General features: G+C 41.8%; 1 protein-coding gene across 3 annotated transcripts in view; it reads left to right on the top strand.

Annotated features, from left to right (window-relative positions):
* LOC138632066 (arf-GAP with Rho-GAP domain, ANK repeat and PH domain-containing protein 1) overlaps positions 1 to 21,970 on the top strand; it is a 49,889-nt gene extending 27,919 nt beyond the window's left edge. The window contains exons 14-34 of one of the 3 annotated variants that reach the window (XM_069717466.1): positions 4,747 to 4,921; positions 5,947 to 6,081; positions 6,269 to 6,404; positions 6,814 to 6,916; positions 7,610 to 7,802; positions 7,950 to 7,995; positions 8,257 to 8,420; positions 9,366 to 9,578; positions 10,515 to 10,620; positions 10,704 to 10,851; positions 11,497 to 11,580; positions 11,886 to 11,963; positions 12,142 to 12,259; positions 13,095 to 13,208; positions 13,306 to 13,451; positions 13,551 to 13,633; positions 14,411 to 14,470; positions 17,059 to 17,122; positions 17,421 to 17,579; positions 19,093 to 19,130; positions 19,734 to 21,970. In XM_069717466.1, the coding sequence (XP_069573567.1) occupies positions 4,747 to 4,921; positions 5,947 to 6,081; positions 6,269 to 6,404; positions 6,814 to 6,916; positions 7,610 to 7,802; positions 7,950 to 7,995; positions 8,257 to 8,420; positions 9,366 to 9,578; positions 10,515 to 10,620; positions 10,704 to 10,851; positions 11,497 to 11,580; positions 11,886 to 11,963; positions 12,142 to 12,259; positions 13,095 to 13,208; positions 13,306 to 13,451; positions 13,551 to 13,633; positions 14,411 to 14,470; positions 17,059 to 17,122; positions 17,421 to 17,579; positions 19,093 to 19,113 (2,346 nt within the window). In that variant the 3' untranslated portion in view covers positions 19,114 to 19,130; positions 19,734 to 21,970. The remainder of the gene's footprint in view (positions 1 to 4,746; positions 4,922 to 5,946; positions 6,082 to 6,268; positions 6,405 to 6,813; positions 6,917 to 7,609; positions 7,803 to 7,949; positions 7,996 to 8,256; positions 8,421 to 9,365; positions 9,579 to 10,514; positions 10,621 to 10,703; positions 10,852 to 11,496; positions 11,581 to 11,885; positions 11,964 to 12,141; positions 12,260 to 13,094; positions 13,209 to 13,305; positions 13,452 to 13,550; positions 13,634 to 14,410; positions 14,471 to 17,058; positions 17,123 to 17,420; positions 17,580 to 19,092; positions 19,131 to 19,733) is intronic. The other 2 variants (XM_069717546.1, XM_069717381.1) reach the window with 2 other exon arrangements.
* Positions 21,971 to 22,454: the final 484 nt, after the last annotated feature.

The following is a 22,454-nucleotide window of genomic DNA, read 5'->3' on the forward strand; positions in this document are numbered from 1 at the left end:
TTGGCTTGTTTTTGTGCTTTTATAGTTTTGGAAAGTAGCTTCCATAGAACAAATTCTCTCACCCTCTCTCGTTGTGGATTCCCTGCTGTTGCTCATTCTTTTGTCTGATATTTCTTCTCGTCCCCAGCTGACTCTCCTCATTTCCTCATTCACAATGTTGTATTTTACGTCTTTTTCTTTTCAACTGGGAGATCTTCTTGAGATGGGATCTGCTTTCACGTTTATTTTCTAGTGCTTTTCCCCCTCTCTCCCTCCCTTCCTCCCTCTTTTTTTGGGGGGAAGGGCTAACTCTCTTGTTTCTCCTAAATTTCTCATTCAAGCTTCTTTCTCCTCTCCTTCAACTGTCTGGATTTTCACCTCCACCTCCCTCTCCATCTCCTTATCTTTATACTGTCCATGATGAGGTAATGATGGAACTTATGTGGATAGGCGTTTCTCATCTGGATTTAATACATGAACATACATACAAATGTATAAGTGTGGGTGTAGTTTTGGCTGGACATTCAGTACATATACTAAAATCTAAGCAAGAGTCTGCTGATTGTGTCTGTTTGTCCGAACATAGGTTCAGTTCCTAGCCAAGGGCAATCGGCCTCTGATGAATGTGCCGAGCTGAAATGCTTTCATGTTCTATTCACAATATTTTCTTTTCTTCCGTCTCCCTCATCTCTTTCTTTTCCTCCAATTCTGTCCCATATAACAGCAGAGGCCAGATGGAGGCCTGCAATTTTAGACACACCCAGATAAAATCTCTCAGTCTCTTTCTCTTGCTCTCTCTCTGGGGAAATTGGGTAAGATTCTTGAATTCTCTTCTCTTCTCTTCTCTTCTCTTCTCTTCTCTTCTCTTCTCTTCTCTTCTCTTCTCTTCTCTTCTCTTCTCTTCTCTTCTCTTCTCTTCTCTTCTCTTCTCTTCTCTTCTCTTCTCTTCTCTTGTCTTGTCTTGTCTTCTCTGTGTGTGTTATTACATTACTCCCTTTTTCACAGGCAGCAGATGTTATAGAGGGTGAGGTCTTCAAAACACTAAAACAAGCCATTTCCTCATTGTACTTTGTTCCGATTGGTCCGCTTCTTTTGGTCAGACGTAACGTGGTCGGCTATTACATTAATGGACACTGACCCACATACAGCACAACACAGCTTTCACGTGTGTCCACATTGAGCCCTCAGTGGGCTGGTTTTGTTCTGTGTTGCTGCAACACACACACACACACACACACACACACACACACACACACACACACACACACACACACACACACACACACACACACACACACACACACACACACACACACACACACAGTGACGAGGTTGCAAAACATCACACCACACTGATCTTTACTTGTTGGCAGCAAAGCACTGTTTGTGAACCACATTGTGGGTCAAATTACAGTATATCATGAAATGGCTTTGCCTATAGCAGAGTGGCTAATGTTAGCCTGCAGTGATTGATCTGAGCTATTGATTTTTCTGCCTTAAAGCTCCAGCCAACACAACTGAACAATTTGTACTTGTTAATGTTGAAAGGGTGAAAAATAGCTCTCAGCAGATTTGGAAACCATTTGCTCTTATAGCTCCTGTGATGAAGAGTGGCTTAAACCAATGTTTATGTTTGTCTCTGTTATGAAATTTTAGGTGCTGTTTACTTATTATACAAATAATGGCAAAATGAATATGTAATTGTCTTTTTCTGTATGTTGCTTTTCCGAATGGTCTTTCAGGTTGTCAGTGCTCAGACTGGGAATTCAAACTTTTGAACTCTCTCACCTTCATCTATACCGTTCTCCTCCACTGTAGTTAAACTCATTTCCCCCCATTAAAACCTGGTACACCTCCACTTTTAATAGCTCAGTGCCATTCCAGAAGACGTATAACCGATTGTACATTCATCCATATGAATTGATCCATTTCTATATAAATAGATGCTGCGACTAATTATAACGGATTACTCTCGATACTGAAATACGAGTTATGAAATAAGAAAGCAATGTGAAATAACATCGATTCCCAAGCACTATATACCAGTTCTGTTGTGGCGCTCGTGATCCATATCGTGAGAACCTTCATGTGGATGTGTTTCTCTCCAGATGGCTGACCGCAGCTTTTTCTTCAGATGTCTTCAATGATGTGTGAAAGAGACAGTCCTTATAGTCCCCAGACACAGTTTGTCTCTGTGTCTTATGGGTGTGTGTGTGTGTGGGGGCGTCTTGTGCAATTTTAATCTTTGTTAATTGGTTTGTTTGTCTGCAGATGTGTTCAGAGGCTCAATAATGCTGAAATAGAGGAGGGGCTCTGTCTGTGTGTGACAGACTGCTGTGCAATTTCTCAGTCAGACCCAAAAGAACTTATTGGTTTTAACAGAAGGCAGACTTTCCACATTTATAGCATTGTTCCTTCTCTGACTTTCCCACCTTCCTCTTTATTCATATTCAGGCTTACAGTCTTTCCTTGTTGTGGTTGAATGTAACTAAGTACATTTACTCAAATGTAATAGTATCAGTAAATTGAACTGATAATACATCCTTTTAATTAAGGACTGTTAATTGTCGTGTTGTCTTTTTAAAGTGTGTTATATGTACTATATATTCTTCTTCCACCACTGCTTATTTTGTTACTTTTTATTTTAAGGTAAAGCTTCAGTCCAAAGACATCCCTGTAGTGATGTAGGGTTGTTGTCATGTACTGAAATTTGTTTTTGTTTGTCATCATGTCGTTCAAAACCAAATTATTTTTCTTTAATAGTGATGATAATGTAGTATCTATGTAACACAGTAGATTTCCTGTGTTAAGTTTAGGACTGTCTTTAGGTCGCTCTGGGAGTGAATGAAACACGGCAAATGTTTGCAGTTTAAAACAAGGAACTGAACTGCAATTTATTATAGTTATTAACACACAGAAAATCAAGGGAACAACATAAAAGAAAAATAACAAATTCAAATAATAACCCCAATACCGGTATTTCTCTCACAGTCAGTCAGTTTCAGTCTCTTGTCTTTCAGTCTACTACCCGGTAGTGTACGTCTGTAGGCTCTCAGCCTAACTCTGATCTCAATCTTTTTGCTGGTCGGTGCTCCGGCAGGAGAATCCAAGAAGACCAAATGCAGCTTCACCCATGGTGAAGATGATCAGGGATCATAGGGTCACTCAGCTCCAGCGCTCTGTGGAGGTTTCTGGGGATCGCTGTCTCCATCACAGATCCATACAAACAAAAACAATCGGAGATTCTTCTCAGACTTAAAGAAACTTTTTCCTTCGGAGTCGGTCTGGTTAACGATCAAATAAATAAAGATCCTCAAAAGCAGTGAGCAAAAATCAACCCAATGAGATTCTTCATGGTGTCGCTCATGACGCTGCTGTTTCATTCGAGGCATAAAGGGTCGTCTACCCGGAGAAGGCTTTGATCTCCCGACGTGCACCACAGCGCCCCTCTGGTGAACGTCGGTATTGCATGTTTGAGTTAACCCTTTAGTTGCTGGTAAAACTAATGTGGGTTACAATAATAATGAATTTTAGGAACTAAAAAAGTAGTTAAATATGCAGTGTGGGAAGATACATTTCCTCTGATGTTTTGACGATAGTATTTGTTTGTTTTACATTTTTTACAAATTATTGTTTTTATGTTTTTCCAAAGATCCATGTAAGCTTTTGCCCACCAAACCTGTGTTCATTTAAATCTTAATATTTGTTTTTGTCCACATGGCTTCATGTTGCACATTCAAATAATGTAATTGAAATGTTGAAGATTCCTTGAGGATTACATCAGTGAAATAGAGATTACATGACAATTAATCATATCTACTAATACATGTGCAGGAATACATAAAGAGTAGCAAGAGCTTCTCAGTCCAGGTGAGCTCTAATTTTGCTCTTGAATCATTGTTCATCTTGTCAGTGCTTTACTAAGAACAGGATTTAAAAACATCATGACAAAATGACTCCAGGCTGCCTTGTTATTAAATGTGCATGCAGTGGATTTAGAGAGCACACAACAATTGGCACAAGTCTTAAACACCTGAGAACACTTTGTTGGTAGTTTTATGTTTTAATAACCTCCACAGCTCCAATGAATTCCTAAATAATGACTTGAGTTTTGACTGACTGAATTAGTTTTTTAACAAAAACATAGAATACACTTCATTAGTTTGTATTTGGAAAGAGTTTGTCTGTGCTGACAGGTAATGGACCAAGTAAATCAGTTGGAATCTTTCTCTCTCTCTCTCTCTCTCTCTCTCTCTCTCTCTCTCTCTCTCTCTCTCTCTCTCTCTCTCTCTCTCTCTCTCTCTCTCTCTCTCTCTCTCTCTCTCTCTCTCTCTCTCTCTCTCTCTCTCTCTCTCTCTCTCTCTCTCTCTCTCTCTCTCTCTCTCTCTCTCTCTCTCTCTCTCTCTCTCTCTCTCTCTCTCTCTCTCTCTCTCTCTCTCTCTCTCTCTCTCTCTCTCTCTCTCTCTCTCTCTCTCTCTCTCTCTCTCTCTCTCTCTCTCTCTCTCTCTCTCTCTCTCTCTCTCTCTCTCTCTCTCTCTCTCTCTCTCTCTCTCTCTCTCTCTCTCTCTCTCTCTCTCTCTCTCTCTCTCTCTCTCTCTCTCTCTCTCTCTCTCTCTCTCTCTCTCTCTCTCTCTCTCTCTCTCTCTCTCTCTCTCTCTCTCTCTCTTGGACTTGTTTACACCAACAAGCAACATCTTTTTCATTGTTTACTTTTACAGATGAACGTTCACTCATGTGTTTCCCTCCTTCTACTCTCCTCCCCTCCAGGCTCTGTGTATAAATGTACAGTGCAGCGATGTGCTCGAGACATTGAGCCTGATTTTCTGCGGTGCAGATGTGAATTGTTCAACTGGTATGGCAAGTTGGCCTTCCCCTCTCTCCCTGGCCAGCGCACACTCGCAATCCCTACAGGCTGAGTTAATTAGCCATAATCTAAACACAGGTACAGTATTTCCTCACACACAAGGCCACATGAGCACCTTTGCTTTTAATGGTACTTATATCAGGGTTGAGTAGGGTTTCCATGAAACTTAATAACAACAACAACAATAACGGCAACTAAAGAAAGAAAGAAGGTTTCTTGGCACTTTTGTGTAAAAATACACATACATTCCCACATGTATGTTTAAAAAAACAGATACAAATAAATCAATAAATAATGATGGTAAAAATGTCTTGCAGTAAAAGTTTCAATGTGTTAAAGTTAGCGGCTTAAACAAGGATATTGCGTTTGTACGTCTGAGATCTGGTCATTCAATGATAGCCGTGCTGGTTTTGCGACAGAAAAAAGGCCATTCTCAACAACCAGGAGCTTCCTGCCTGAGGACCAAGGCCGCATGAAGGTTAATAATGGGAGAGCAATTCAGAGATGTAATCTAGAGCCAGGTTTTGAAGTGCTTCAAACGGAATGAGTAGGATCTTAATATCAGTTCTAAAACCCACTGGCAGCCTGTGTAAAGACATTCAAAGAGAAGTGATAAAGACTCTTCTCTGGCTCTGTTTGAAGTGCAGCTGCTGTATTTTGTACAGTTTGGAGGCTGAATTGATTTTTGAGTTACTCCAGTTAAGAGGCCATCACAGTCGTCTAATCTTGAGGAAATGAAAGCGTGTCTGATGGATTCAGTGTCTTTAAAGCTTAAAATTGAACAAATGCTGTGTTCCTGAGATGGTAGAAACTTTGCTGATGTGTATCTTGAAATTGAGGCAGTTGAATATTACATTGAGATTTGACAAGAGGCTATAAAACAAATATAAAAAAACATCGCTCTCGTTGCATAATTACCGAATTTCCCCACTGTGGGATTAATAAAGTCTAAATTAATATAATCTAATGTTCAGATACAATAGGCTGCTGTTTTCAGCAAAAAGAGCTCTGGAAACCTGAAGGTCCAGAGGCCCAACGCCAATGCTTTCCACAGGTCTGGTATGTTTTGCACAAGAAAATCATTTCAACTTTTTTGTCTGTAGAGCTGCCACGATCAGAGGTGGGCGAGAATATGGTGCCGGTCCACTACCCACCACCACCTTGTGTGTCTCACAATGGCTTCCTGTTCAAAACTGCATCCATGGCTCGAGCTATCACGGAGCACAAGAACAGAGATGGTAGGCACAGACTCTGTGCAACACCAACACCTGTGTACACACCTCCTAATGCATCGACTCTTTTGTTTTGTAAAGTTATGTAGTGCTTGAAAAAAAACTGCTCACTGTTGGCTTAATGCAGTAAACATATAAAATTCCTGATTCTTGATATTATGCTTAGTAAATGTGTACGTGTCCATCCGTACAGAGTTCAGTCGCCGCTGGTGCACACTAAATGATGGCGCCTTCAGCTACTATGAGAGTGACAAGAACTCAAATCCCAACGGAGCACTAAAATCCTCAGAGATAGTCTGTTTGGCTGTTGACGCGCCGGAGAAACATGGGTATACACACTCGCACACACACTCCTTTTTTTTTTTACACGCATTTGACTGACTTTCTTAAATGGTTTTCCATATTTTCTGTCGTATTTATTGTGTTACAATGTCAAACGTTCATATTAAACGTGGCCAACTTCTCAGACGATGAGGTGAACGTATGTAAAAGTTATTCTCTTGAGAAAAGAGCTCCGGCGTCAGACTAATCTGAACACTCGGTTTGTAACGAGGTGACGTCAGCTTGTCACAGATTTGTTTTATATCGTCTGCTCCAGTTACAGAGACACACCCATCCATCTACACTTTGTCTGTCTATAATACCAAAAGCAGTTATGCTCTAGCAAGGATATTCTCTGCCTTCTGTTGTTTATGTTTCCTTGTGCGTCACTTCCACCTGACCTCTCTTTCCCCCCAGGTATGACTGTACTTTTGAACTCTACTCAGAATCTGAGCGTCTCTATCTGTTTGGCACTGATGATGCAGACAGCCACAAGGAGTGGGTCAAGTCAATTGCCAAGGTAACAATCAAATATGTACAGACATAAGAGTTTCTTCTACTTTCTGAGATGTGCTCTTACAAAGAGAAGATTTGATAACCAGTAGGCTTGTAAAAATTTGTGGTTTCTGGTGAAACTCTCTACAGCTCTGATAAGTAGAGGCTGAACAGTTCCAGCTGTGCTTAGACAGGAAATGCTGCACAGTGGTTAGGACACAGCTAACTATTGCCGACTTATTTCCTGTGTCTTATTTTTGTCAAGGCACCGCAGTGTTTACAACTGACATAATTATCAGCTGCATTATGGTGTGCAATAAAGGAAAAGTTACTTCAACCTTCTGCTCTCAGCTGCGGAGAACCTGTATGCTTCATGCTGACATAGGCTGCCACTTTCCAGAACTGGCTGAATAAAAACTACTTGTTGAAATTGAAACCTGAGTGGATCAATGACTCCTGCGTGCTGCAACAGGCTCAAAAGCTGAATTTGTGACCACATGACTCACAGCATGTATGTAGCTGTGCCTCCAGTACTTTACAGAAGATTGAACCTTTCCTATAATACTTCATGATCAACTATTGTTTTTTTTGTTTTTTTTTTTAGCAGTGTTTCAGTGATGCACAGAATAAAGATCTTAAATCCTCATCAATAGAGAAGAAAAACAGCGATTAATGTGCAACGCAATGCGAAGTCTCAGACTCCTCCTCCTGTTTGCAGAGCTTCATCCCAGCCTCGGCGGAGCCCTTGCTGAGATTGGGTTTTGAGCGGATCGGGCGGCTGAAGTGTAAAGACGGCTTGAACCTGCAAACATCCAAGGTTGGGTGGTTTGCTCTGGTGGGCTCCACTCTTCACGCCTACCTGGAGGACAGCCAGGGAGAGGAGATCCACCTCCGCAAACTGAATGAGCTCTGTGAGTGAGACACGCAAACACACGGATATGAACACAAATGGCACTTTTTACTGCATGCATGTACCAGCTGTATGCCGTGCAAACATAGTGACAGGGTGAGAGTCCTCAGAGTGATGATGGTCAGTATTTTATACTTGTGTTTTGCAGCAATTCAACAAGACAACGAAGTGCTGGTTCTGGTGGAAAGAGGCAGGTGAGGGAGAATAATTACAGATTGCTTGTTCTATTTCTAATGTTTCCCGGTTAATGCCTCCATGTTAAACTTCACAATCTGTTCAACAGTTTAAAGCATCTTAGAAGTCTGTTTATTTGTTTTAGTAATAATTGTAAAATGTGTAAAACCGTTTGTCCTTACGTGCTCTTCTGCTCCTTTTCTTACTCTTTGCTTGTTGACTGATATAATTTGATCCAAACAGTTCGCTTCTCTCTTCTGCTGATCTTTGTCTTCGTTCAGAACTCTGTACATAGAGGGGGAGAGGAAGTTGGACTTTTCTGGCTGGTGTGGGGCCATTCAGGCGGCAGCAGGGAGCGGAGGAGACACGCTGAGCCAGCAGCAGCTCACGGAGACAGACATACCCGTCATGGTGCACAGCTGCATCGGCTACATCACACAGTGTGGTAAGAGGCATCAAGAGATGGACACAAACAGCAGACTAACATTTTGTGAAATAGCCTGATGAACCTCACAGAAGTTTGCAGATATTTTAACTGTTCAGTACTTTTTGAGGCCATTGTACGCTTGCAGTTTCATCATAGGGGAAGTGACACACAGTCTACATTGCTGTGGTCTTGGTGTTGGCCTCTTTTGTGTGTCTGTGTGTACTCATGTGACGATAATAGCAGGAACTCTGGCTCTGGAAGAGGCCACAAAACAACAAAACATCTCTGTTCCACCTCCATTTCTGTCCTTGCTCCCTCCATGGTGTTTATCTTTCCCTTTGTTTGTTATTGTCTTCTTTATTCCTCCCTTATCATTCTTCCTCCCACTCTCCACCAGCTGACTGGCCGTACTTCACTCTGACCAGGGAATAACTGTTCTCACCATCATGTAGCAGTTTATCGTCCTTCATAATGTGATCAAGTGCTGGACTTTTGACCTCATAACCACAGAATGAAATATTGTCACTTCTCCTTCATTTTAAAAGAAAACATCATTGTGATTGTGTGTCACTTGAAATGTTTGACACACAACTAGTTGAAACAGACTTTTAATGATGAGTCAGCGCTACTACAAACAGCTCAAAAGAGAGCAAGTAAGATGGGACATGTTTTTTTTTTTTTTTTTATGAGCAGAGGCCCTCCAGTAGGCATGACTTGCTCTGAGTAATTTAATAAATCTCCAACAGTCAGTTGATTAACTAATGATGAATAATACAATCTCTGACATCATGATAAGTTCAACATGTTTGAGAGTTTTACCCTTCAGAGAACATCAGTTGCATCGGTTTGCATTGTTTAACCTCTGAAAACCCAAATCTACAAAATGCCACTTTATTATCAGATGTGTCGGTGTTTGTAATACTTTGTTTTCTGTGTGTGCTTGTTCATGTTTTTTTTTTCTAGGCTTGACCTCAGAGGGGATTTATCGTAAGAGCGGTGTGAACTCCCGTGTGGCAGCGCTGTGCGAGAAATACCGTCTTGACGCCCGCAGTGTCCGTCTCAGGGAAGGCGAGCATCAGGTGGACGACGTCTCCAGTACACTCAAGCGCTTCTTCAGGGAGCTGGGAGAGGGACTGTTCACATCAGAGGACTCCAGCACCTGGCTCAGTATTGCTGGTAAGATATAAAAGACTGCACAATCAGAGTTTTGGCATTTTATGAATTGAAGAAGTCATTTCACTTAAATAACAAACACATTGTTCTGCTTACTTATACTGGGATTCAGCCATCCAATTAGGTTTATTTTCATATTATGAGGTTTGGACATATTGTTCTATATTTGTTGCTGAGGCATCTAATGCCACGCAAATAAAATGCATGGTGAATAAAATCTATTCGTTTTTTAGGATCCGCAGATCACATGCCTCGCTCTGGACAGTTTTAACAGTTTAGTGGTTATATTCTTCTAAAGAAGTGATTCCAACAGACCAACTCTATGATGTGTTGTTGTGCAGTAGAGTTTCTACTACTGAAACTACACTAAAGATATAATCTTGAATAGCGTGATTTATTTCCACTGTTCTGTGCCAGCGCTGGTCTGGCTGCACTCGTACATCATTCTGCTACAGCAACATTTAAAAAGCATTCAGGCTTGTTTTGTATTTCTTTAAACCAATCACAATAGTCTTGGGGAGCGCGACGCTCAGGATGCAGCGACGGTGCCCTCGCAAAATAGCGTCGAGATGCCGCAGCTGTGTGTCAGAAGTCATGACTGTACCGTTTTGAAGAGGAACCCTACAAAGTCCTTTCCATTTTGAATATATGCACCTGGACTTGTCTGCGTGCCAGTTTATAAGCAAATATGGCATTTGTGTCAGAGCTCTGTAGCAATTTTTCATCAGGAGTTTTGTCACTGTTTGCCTGTATTTGTTTATCTATAGATCCCCTTTCACTGATCATTTCTTCTCCATCTTTCTCTCCCTTTTATACTCCCATCCTATGCTTTCCATCTTTACAATTTCCTGCCACTCTTTGTGATGCTGCCTCTCTTTATATCTCCTCTGCATTCATCATTTTCTCTTTTCCTTCTTTTCTCCATTTCCTGTAATCCAGGCACTCAGGATAACAGCGTGAAAATCTCTGAGTACCAGCTGCTGTTGAACAGACTGCCTCGTGTCAACAAGGCTACACTACAAGCCCTTATCAACCACCTGTATTGGTGAGAACCAGATAACAATGATTCACATCCTAGCTCTGTTTATGTCACACATACCCATGTGTGTTTTCTACCGTGTGTTTCAGCGTGCAGCGTTTTTCTGAGCTAAACCAGATGAACCTCCATAACTTGGCCATAGTGTTCGGTCCCACACTGTTCCAGACTGATGGAAAGGACTTCACTGCTGGCCGCGCCATAGAGGACCTCATACAGCACTACACACTCATCTTTGAGGTCAGACCCCGCAGCTCGGCATTATGCAAGTGGATGATAAGAGGAGGCAAAACATTTTGCTCTCAGGGTGTGTTTTTTTATGTTAAGCGATGACGTCAGGAAATGGCACACACACTGCACAAGTCTAAAAAGGTTAAGATGTCAAAGAACATGCCATCCTATTTTATTGGCTGCAAGAAAAAGCTCCAAAAAGGCTGGAACCATCACCAGTAAGCTTTCAGGAACAGATTTCATTTATTCCTACTTTATTTTTAGTAGCATTTACACATACAGTACATAATCATCTTAGAAAATAGCCCTTAACCAGTGTAATTTTTAATTTCTAGTAAATTAATTTGGAAATTTAGAGGAATTTAGATTCAGGAAATGTGTGAACTGAGAATGAAATCCCACTATATAAAATGTACTGAAAGACAACCGCCAACTCAAACTACAAAATCTTATCTTAATGTAATTTCTTGGAATTGAGTAGATCAAAATGCTTCCTCATGCAAGTGGCATTAACATGATAACATTTGTGATTTACTGCAACTTTAAAGTGCGTGGTGGGAGTTTTAAATTGAGATCTAAAGATTGGCTCGCCCCTAGTTGATGATTGATTCTTTTTATTTGTGTGTGTATGAATGTGTCCGTTCTGGTTTACAGGTGGATGAGCAGCAGCTAAAGAAGCAGCTCGAAGAGATCACTGTTATCATCCAAGTGCGAGAGAAACTCAACACAAAGTTTCCTGTGAGACCCACACACTTTCAGACAACACAGTAATCTTATGTATTTTAAACAACGGATCTTTTCAGATACCGTTCTGTACATAGCAATGTTTTTGTTGTTGTTTAAGTCACACATGATCCGTTTCATTATTGTTCAGTTCTTCAGTTTATGTTAGTGTGACAATATAAAGGGTTTAAAATCATGTCATTGTGGCAAATTGCTGCTGTTTATTATCCTGATGTTGTTATATTTCCGTCTGATCTTTTTTCTGTGTGCGTGTGCGTGTGTGTGTGTGTGTGTGTGTGCGTGTTTGCTCAATACTTTAGAGTACTGAACCTGGAGGCCACTTCATCTGTACAGTGTACCTGGAGGAAAAGAAGGACACAGCGGAGCAACATGTCAAGGTCAACTGGATTTCACTAAATGACACAATATTATCGGGCATTTCACAGTTTTAGTTCCACGTTCTTCTCTCGTCTGGTGTACATTAAGCAGCGACAATAACAAACCGGCTCCATTTGCATGCAGCCATACGTCTGCTTTGCTGTGGCGAGTAACTGCTCTGCTCTGTTCTTCCCTCAGATCCCTGGTTCAATGACAGCAGCAGAGCTCACATATGAGGTTTTGGACCGGCGTAACATCCCAGTTAAAGACAAAGAGTACTGGAGCTGCTGGGAAGTCAGCGACAAGGAGGAAATGGGTAAGACAGATGGGAAGACAGAGGGACAATAATTTGACAAACTGACGACTTTTGTGTTTTTAATTATGGTGACAGGACTCTTTTGGTTTGGAAAGCGACATGGGTTTATATGATTAAATACAAGCTGTGTCAAATTAACATGAAACTTGCAAAGACCCACATCAAAACAAAACAATGACACATACCTGTGAAGTGCTCTCCACTCAGCCTGCAGGCTGAACTACCCAGTGATCCACTAACCCCGGAGGCAAGACAATCATTCTCAGCTCTGTGACTGCGTGCCAGGGTTTGTTGTGACCCTGGTATGTGGGCCATCTGGTTCTCCACCAGGAAGTCTTTGGGTGCCTTATCAAATGCCAGTAACACTCAGCTAATTTGACAGCTTGCCCATGACTAGTCAGAGAAGCAACCTGCTGATTAGAGGAGGTGGAGGAATGTTTCTGAGAAATGGAAGGAAATTAGAGAAAGTATGAGTGACAGGAAGAGCTGCAGGGAATTCTGTCACTCAGCTGTTTACAACACCCCATATTTCTGGCTATTTTTGAGTTTGATATGTAGATGTGAATAACACAATTAGTTCAAAGATGTAAAGTGTCATTATTATAAATCAAGTCTGCGTTCCTGAGTTTTTATAGCTTTCAAAAAATATTGCACACTGAGAATCATGGCATCAACCCGTTTATCTGAGGAAGACATTTTTCATATCCTGTTCTTTCTTTGCTCTCGTTTTTGTCTTGAAATGTCTAAATTTGTCTTTATCATAAAGAAATGACTTGCGGTTGCATCAGATTTTGTTACATCATGCTGTTTTTCTGTGTGCTTGTTTGTTCCTCAGAACGACCGCTGCACTACCAGGAGCGAGTCTTACCCATCCTTCACTCGTTCGGCACCGACTCCCATCTGGTCATCAAGAAACACCTCGCTATGGACGTGATGATTGTCTACCTTGGTAAACACAAGCCAACACAGATTTACTCTCAATATTGCTGCATTGTTTCGTTCGCCTCATTTTTCTATTCTTATTTATATCTCATTCTGTCCTCCAGGCAGTAAAGTGGATGCATCCAAACACGGGATGATAAAATTCAGAGAGGAGCGAAGCATCCTGGGATTGGGTCTCTCCTCTGGAAGTTTCCATGACCGTTATTTCATCCTCAATTTCACATCGCTCAGAATGTACAAGGAAGTCAGAGTAAGCTCGACAGAGATGTGTTAACAATCTTTCACTTCATCTTTTCAGTTGTCACGTTCTTTCACAGGCTCATAAGCTCTTTTCCTCTTCGTCTGTCAGAGTAACCGTCCAGAACGTGATTGGCCAGTGAAAAACCTAAAGGTTTACCTCGGTATGAAGAAGAAACTGCGCCCTCCCACGTGGTGAGCACAAATTACTCGCTTCAGTGCACGTAAAAAATGAATCTAGTGAAAGTATACCGTTTTAAATAAAACATCTGAATATTTTTGATATGTGTTTTCAAAAGGAAATGATATGCTATATGCACACCGCTTCTACAGCTCTTCAAGAGTGCATCACCTCTGCACCACAACACTACTGTTGGGACTGACTAAATCTGCACGACAAAGCAAAATGCTGCATTTTAATCTAATTCAGATTTGTTTTGTCTGCGAATCTGCCATTTAACACACAACAGTGATAGTGACTGGCTGTATGTCAATATGAGTAAAAATAATATCATCCAGCATGGGGTGAATGATACATATACATGCTAGAAAGAGTCCAAACTACATGCAAAGAGAGTATAAATGTCTAAACTGTAGAAAAAATAATGGATTTTTAATAGACTTTTTCATTCAACTGCCTTTTTTTTTTTTTTTTTTTTTTTTTTTTTTTTTAACTGGAATCAAAGTGGTCAATGCCCCAGAGTTCACTTCAGGATTTATCAGTTTACTACTGCACACAGGTTGAGTGCCAGTTCTGTAGCCCCACTCGCTCTTCAGCATCATCATTTAAAGGAATAATTAATGGGTGACCATGAATAATTAATTTTCTAATTTTGGATAAATTTTTCGCCTTATCTAAAATCACTCATGGCACCGATAAACGCAGTGACCACTAGGGGGCAGACTGAGCCAAAGAATCAGAGGAACTGGGGCTGCTGCTGCTGAAGTAATCTTTCTTTGTCTTATGTCTAGTTGGGGACTGACAGTGGTGTATGAGAGCAAGAAACAAGAGAAGCCAGAGAGACAGCAGTGGTGAGTAGCCGTCTGGTGCCGTACGCTCGGAACAAATTATGTAAACATAGCTGTCATCCCAGTGCAGTCGCAGCTCAGGCCAATCCTGTCCATGACGTCAACAAGCATACTTTTTTTAAAAAAAATTTATTTTTAAACTGTAATTTATCTGCATTAAACCTCAGCATAAGATACATTTGTCGCAGTGGGCTGCTCTTTCTGTTTCAGAGCTACACTGTTGTTATTGTTCTGATTTTGTTTTGTTGCTCATCTAGAGATGCAGCAACCTGGCCATATACTCCGTGTATGTTTGTCCACAATTGTGATAATACCTCCATAATCTGTGTTACATGTAGCATGAGAATTACACATGATAGATGAGCTGCACTGACATGCATCCAGTGCTTCAGCCTTTGTCAAAAACTAAGATGAAGGTAACTACTGGATCGATACTTCTACTACTAACTGTAACGCATCTAAATTATATGCCATTTTCAGTTTGGTGACTAGAACTGGAGAATATACATTTTTACTCCCGTCTAACACCCAAAGTTGAAGCATGACACTATACCACAACACTGATCTACTGTGGATTCATTTGTCTCCGCAGTAGCAGCCTTCGGTGCCAACTTATTCAGCTGCTTGTGACATGTTTGCTGGCCTTGTGTTCAGCAGGCAGCGGCTTGTTTCCCTCAGTAGCAGCATGATCGCACTTATGATATGCATGTAAATGTGGCCAACATTAGAATACGCTGGCAGCTTCTCTGTAGGCAGAGAAAACGGGTCAGATCCCTGCATGAGAGTTGGGAAATGGAGGCATATGAAAAGTCGGCTCCACCCCGGGGGGGGGGACGACGACGACGACGGACGACGCACGAGCATACCTATATCCACGGTTCTATTCTAGTGTGTGTGCGTGTGCGTGCGCGCGCGTCCGTGCGCTCAGTGTGTTCGTGTTGCACTGGGCTCTGCGTTGTCAACAGCAGTCGACATCTTCACACTTGTAATGGCAGTGCTGTTGTCGTCACGCTGCAGGCAGTATCATCTTTTGGTTACGCGCCATCGTCACGTCCCTCGCAGCGAGAAAACACACCTGAGAGGAGGACACAAAAAGAGAGAGGGAGGAGAGCGTAACAAAGATAGAGAAGCAGGTGGAAGGCAGGGAGCGTGTCGCAGCTGAAAGGGGAAGTAGTGTATACCGAGTGGGACATTTAGAATTTACTGCAGGTAAAAGAAAACTTCGTAGAAGAGTGGGTATAGGTAAGGAAGAAAGTGGCAATCTAATCAGAATGAGTGAGCGACCCAGGTGCCCATGTGGCTGTCGTGCTGAACTGCTCTCTCCTCGCTAATTTAAACACGTCTAACTTAATGTGTTTATCCTGCTACTGCTTCTGTCCCCTCCAAACTCTCAACACATTCATTTTCCCCCTTTTTTTTTTTTTTTTTTTGCTGTCTGTGCTATTTTATCAGCAGTCACTCGAGTTAATCTTACAGGGACACTACATTTTATGTAAATTGTATTCGGCGGCTTTGTGGAAATCCTTCATGATAAATGAGCCACATTCATTCTTCTGCAGCTGATAGTGTCGGAGATTAGCGTGCAGTTAATTACAAGTAAAAATGAAAAACTCCGAATGAGATAGTATACTGTAGGTTTGTGTGCGAGGATAGAGGGACATTCTTCCTTTGAATCCCAACAAGCACTAATGAGCTCCGTTAGGCATGACGATGCAAACTAGAGAGAGGTAGGAACTCTCTGTGTGTGTGTGTGTGTGTGTGTGTGTGTGTGTGTGTGTGTGTGTGTGTGTGTGTGTGTGTGTGTGTGTGTGTGTGTGTGTGTGTGTGTGTGTTAGCATGTGAGCCAAATTGCCTGACTAGCTAAATTTCTGTCTGCGGTACATAATGAATAATGTTTACTGTTTCGTTTTTGTATCAGTGTTTTGTTGTGTCTCAGCAGAGGGCCCTTGAATAATCGTCGTAGTCTAAATCTATGCTCATAACAATAATAACTGTGTAAATAAAGCCTCTTTATTCAGCACCACAGCATGGCTGATGACTCAGAGGGCTGTGTGACGGCAACCTGAGTGGCATAAAATATGCGTGCGCGCGCGCACACACACACACACACACACACACACACACACACACACACACACACACACACACACACACACACACACACACACACACACACACACACGTTACAGAGAGACAAACTGACACATTTCACAGACATGGACACATGCTGAATGCTCAGGGTCCTAATCAGTGTTACTCTTTGGGCGAGGTTTAAATTAGGAATCACACTCAGTGTTTACACTTGCGGCTTTGCCGCCGGGCGCCATAGGAGGCAACATGTCAATTTAATTTAATATCTCTTGACTACCTCCCTTTCTTCTTGTTGTTTTTCTTCAAAATTCCCCCTGGTCTCCAAATGCCTGTCTGGTTCCTTGTCTCCAAAACCACAAATACACATGCGCACACACACACATGCGCACACACACACACACACACACACACACACACACACACACACACACACACACACACACCACCTCCCGATTTTTATCACACTGCCTGCCTCACTTTATCACTCTATTTATTTGCAGGTATCTCTGCTGTGACACCCAGGCAGAAATGAGGGAGTGGTACGCTACATTTCTCAGCATCCAGGTACGCGCTCTCTTTCTTAGAGACACAAACATACAAACACACTCCATATTCAGGTCTTGTAGAAACCAAGTAGTGATTGAGTACTTTTGGACGTAGTTTTTAGCATCTAATGCGGCACTATTTTATTGAGTATGTCTCAACACGTTCATTTAAATGACACGAAGCTGACACATGCTTTGTGATCTCTTCCTCATCGTGTAGTACTGTAGTATTGCAGTGTGTCTCATCGTATTGTAAAACCTCTTCTTTCCTCCCTGTCCCCGTCTCCCCGCCTGTCCCGGTCCGCTCCTCATTAAAGTACGATGGCGACGTGTGGCCGCAGGACGGACTGAAGCAGACGCGGGTGAGCCGCGTGCTGCCCGACACGCGTCACGGTAACGTGTCACTGATACCGCTGCGTGGCAGTGAGAATGAGATGCGGAACAGCGTAGCAGCTTTCGGCCAAGACCCGCTTGCTGTGAGTCAATCTACCAATCACTGGGACTAATCTCTGGAAAACCGGGCAGCTCACTCCAGAGCTGCTGGCTAATGAGACACATTCATGCTGAACAGGTGGGCCAGACCCCTCAACCTTGATCCCCATCAAAGAGCAGAACTCAAATTCACAAACATCTTGTCGTAGTTTTTAAATATGTACTTTTCTGTTTTCGTTTTGTTATTTCTTCTGTAACAAAAAAAAGAAGAAGGAAAAAAAAAAAGGAGGACAGGAGTTGGGGGTTGCACCTGTGCAGGATCGATAATGTCCGTTTCATGATTTCTCTTTGATTTAATTCTATGACAGGGTCTGGGTTCTTAAACTGACTATTGGACTCACTAACGTGAGTGTTTTCATTATCCTTCCAGCATAAGAGAATTAATGTCTTAATTCACGTCTGGGCCTAAAAATGTCAGAGAATCCAGACAATGTGAGGAGGAGCAGACGGCGGCATCTTCACATTGCAGGCGTTTTGGACCGAGGCCCTAGAAAACAGAATTACAGCATGAGTTGTTTTGGTGAAAGCGTGCTTCGAAACACAGAAGGAACAGAAACAAAGAATAACACATTGGAAGTGAACTCGTGCCTGAGGGCAGACTGGTTAACACTTTGTTTCACTGCACTGCTGCCGTACCGGCTCACGCAGTTGCACACTTGCCATGAATTTGACAAACCTCATCACCGTGGGTCTGTCGCACTGCATTCGAAGCGCACTGACATTTAGCCAGACCTGTTCAGCGACATCAATATCACCCTCTCCATCTGTTCTCCTGCTTTCATCGGAAATTTGAGTGCCAAATGTCCGCAATCTGACGATGCAGTTGTCTCCTCCTGCTGTTTACTAGCGAGCACACGCCGCTTATTAGTTCGCTGCAGACTGCGGCAGCACGTAAGGATCACAAACTCCGTGTGGCCAAACTTCCACCGGCAATAACACGGGGTCGCTGTGTTGTTGCCGTCCAGAAACTTTCTATTGATTCTCGCCTGTACTGTGTGTTGACGAGAGAGAGTTGTTGTTTTTTTTGTTGGGAATGGGAGAAAGGCTGTGATTGCTTCGGTGATGGGACAGCAGCAGGTGCTGGATTTATGTGTGTGTGTGTGTGTGTGTGTGTGTGCGGGTGGAGGCGAGAGATTCGGTGCTTGTTGTCCAAATTGCAATGCGAAGTGAAACCGTAAATATGGCACACTGACCCGGTGGGTCAGTGTGTATCTCTTTGTATGAAACTCACTGACTGTTGATGTAAGAGCTGTTCTTTTGTGTGTGTGTGTGTGTGTGTGTGTGTGTGTGTGTGTGTGTGTGTGTGTGTGCGTGTGTGTGTGTGAATCTACATATTTCTCTTTTTGTTTTATACTGACATTCCTCTTTTTCCCATTCAAGCCTGTCTTCTCTATTTCCTTTCAGTCCATCACTGTCTTCACCTCCCTGTGTTTCCTCCAGTTTCTCCACATGTCCGTCTCCTTCTTTGTCATAAACCTTCAAATGTTTATCTTTCAGCTCTTTAGAGATGTTCGATAATGGTCGCGACAAAGCAGGTAAGACAGTTTCACTCTCAGATTAGTTTCAGGGTTTACGTTCCAGAAGATTATTTTTGAATTATATGTCACCAGTAAGTTTTGTGACTTTTTTTTTTTTTTTTTTTTTTAAACTAAATTAACTTAGTTCGGGCAGTTTGGTCATTGTTACATTCATTTATAATATTTTCTGTTTCCACTTTCTAAAATGTAATGTCATGCTGCTGTTTCTTATGTTTGAGCTTTGGACTGAGACACCGGACGTTTAAAGTTTGAGTGACAGTTAAATAATTATCTCTGTTTAAGATGATGTTGGTTTATCTTTCAGGCTACATATCTGTGTTCATCTGTTCTCATGACCTCAGCTTATTGAGTCCACATCTCATGAGCTGCCTCATATCTGGTTGCCATGGCTCCGAGACATCCGTAGTCTGGATGGAAATTTTAAGCTCGACTTCTCGGGGGATTTTGAAAATGCTCCGAAACTGATTTTAGGTTTAGGGAGAGAAGATGCCTGGTGGTTTCACTCAGTATGAAATCAAATCTGTACAGATGTTTGTGAGAAGATAAGTGTGTGACAGATTTGAATCCCTGACCGTCTGGATGTTTGCTCTTTTTTTAAAGGATGGATGTTTTCCCTCGTCGGACCAACCCTAAACATTCCAGTGACTTCTTCATTCTGCGACTGTACACACCAGGGTGATGAACACTCACACCGCACGTGGATTATGGCCTAACACTTCTCCCCTTTGACTAAGAACTGGACTAAAATATGAGCAGACAACAGGATCACACGTAAAATGCAACCCACAGTGGTTTCCGTGCGCAGAAGAATTTTACTCGATGCGCGGAAGAAGAAGCGGGGAGAGGTGGCATTAAAACGAAAGAGACCACAATCACCGTGAAGAGTTCCTGAATGGCTTCCGGCTCGCTTTGCAGCCAGTCTGCACCGAGCGTGGCGCTGTTTTACATCATTGGACTCATTAAAGACGAGCTGAGAGAAACCTTCATTTCTTCCACGTATTTGTTTCAGAAAAGACTTATTAGGTTAAGGTAACTCGAGGCACCAGCAATGAGTTCTCAGCCAGTTTTAGTTTTGTAGAAGTTTGACATGCATTTGTAGCTGAATCGTTTTTTTTTGTTGTTGTTTTTTTTTTAACTCACTTTCTATACGATTGCTCAACAAGTCATTGGAATAACTGTGCAGTTCAGAATTTAATAATCGCTCCTGTAAGCAAAGCTGATGTCATCGCCGACCGTAACCGTATTTTGTCTAGAGTTTGTTCCACAGGGAGCGAGACCAGAGCTCCGAGATGACAGGTGATGGATCGATGTCTGTTACTCCGCAGGACGTTTGCAGGCACTGTGCTAAACCTTGGTCAGAGCTGTGACAAATGTTTTGCTTGTGTCCATTTGTCTGCATGTGTGCCCCAGTGTGCATACCACCTGTATGAGTGAGGGGTAAAGGTAGGAGAAAAAGTAAAGCATTATTTCTCACTAAAAGAACATCACATTTGATGGCAAAGTGTTTTTTGTTAAAAAAAATTTTTTTTTTTAAAGTTTTGACATATGTAATGAAATAAGATAATTATTTGATTTATTGTTGTTACTCTGAATCAGATAAACTCGGTGCATCTTAAGAAGGTCACATTTCAAACCATACTTGCTTATTCAAAACAAGATTTGTTTGCCTTGGCTCAATCAATAGTTGTTTTTTTCTTCTCGTCCTCCCGCACTGCCTCTCCTCCGTAGGTTCTCATTTACAGCCTGGGATATAATACAGTATAGTTGTCATTAACCAGCAGTATTTATAAAGTTTTACATTATGAATTAATCACATTTAAATGAACAAGTGTCTCTTATTTGTTCACATTACACAACATAAAGTCTTCGCAACAATGTTGTTGTGTTTTTTTTTTTTTTTTTTTTTTTATAGTTCGGGGCACACGAGTCGTACTGAAAAATCTGTAAGCACAAGAATCAAATTAAAGTGCATTACAATGCTCCACCATGCTGTCCTGGGTCCAAACTGGTCTGTATTTTGTTTAACCTGCCAAAACAGTTGCCTTACCAGCTACATTGAACGTAGCCAGCTCCGTGTGCCACCTGTAGGTTTCCCTTAGTGTGAAGATGTATTTATTTTTGACAGCTGGATTCTCCGCTGCAGAACGTGGTTGCTCGGCCTCAGTTGGTGAGGTGTCGTGATTTTTTTTTTTTTTTTTAGCTAAATGTTAGTTTAAAAGCCTTCAAGCACAGTACCTGTGAAGAATATGTATATAGTACGTGTAGTATAAGTGTGTGTTTTTAGCTGCCAGCTGACCTCAGCAGGAGTCGAGAAATGACTCAACTCGGTTATTCAGAACACTTCCTATAGAAAGTATTCACTCTCTACCTGTTTATGGTTTATTGATTTACAACATAGAATCTCAGTGGACGTAGAAGAGGGCTGATCATCAGATGTAATATTAAAGGTGAAGTGATAAGTTGGACCTTTTTGGATCGAGGTGATCTAACCAAATAGTTTCTAACAACGGGGTTTCACACAAAGATCAACCCTTTCTTTTTTTTTGTGATTTCTAAACACCTGCAGGATTGATGAATAAATAATGGAACAGTTAATTATTCTATGTTTTCATCTGTATATAATTTTCCTGAGATCTTTTTTTTTTTTTTTTATCTCAATCACAGTCCAATTTACGTCACTACGATCTAATGTTGTAAACCAAAACTCCAGCAGAGGTTGTCTGATTATTTCTACGGGCAGCGCGTACGTTCTTTCTGTCTGCCTTTCCGATTGTTAGTCGGCCTTTTGTCCATTTTTGCATCTCTGAAACTCTAATAAACACATTCAGCTTCTTGTACGTGTGCATGTTGTTTCTTTCTGAACATGCAGTCATATAGTTAAGTTTTTATTCTGAAAAGGAATGAGTGTTTTTTTTTTCAAAAGGTTGATGTCCTCTAGCTCTGCTTTGGCCTCATGGTAATCCACTTGTTTTTCTCTGGTGCGCTCATGAAATTAATGTTCAAACACACAATCTGTCTCACGGGGAAGCTGTGAAAAGACGAACTGGGCAACAACAACTCGCACAACGCTTTTCACGTGTACTTGTACTGTAAACGCAAATATATAGGGACAGACTTTTGCGAGGCCTGCGGGTTTCATGCCGATGCCATGCTATAGCTATAAATTGGGAGCCTTACAGATGTGCTTCGAGGAAAAATGTCCGCAGTGTGTGGGCGGGTGTGGGTGAGGTACAGTGATCGTAGGGAGAGCCCTGAGGAAGTTTCTTGTGTGTCTGTGTGAGTCACGGTGGGCCACCAGCTCTCCGTGTTTTAAACAGAACT

The sequence above is a fragment of the Brachyistius frenatus genome, unplaced genomic scaffold (assembly GCF_029030835.1).
Source record: "Brachyistius frenatus isolate BFR_SWC_R1_liver_20210118 unplaced genomic scaffold, ASM2903083v1 Contig_1, whole genome shotgun sequence".
NCBI classification, from domain to species: domain Eukaryota; kingdom Metazoa; phylum Chordata; class Actinopteri; family Embiotocidae; genus Brachyistius; species Brachyistius frenatus.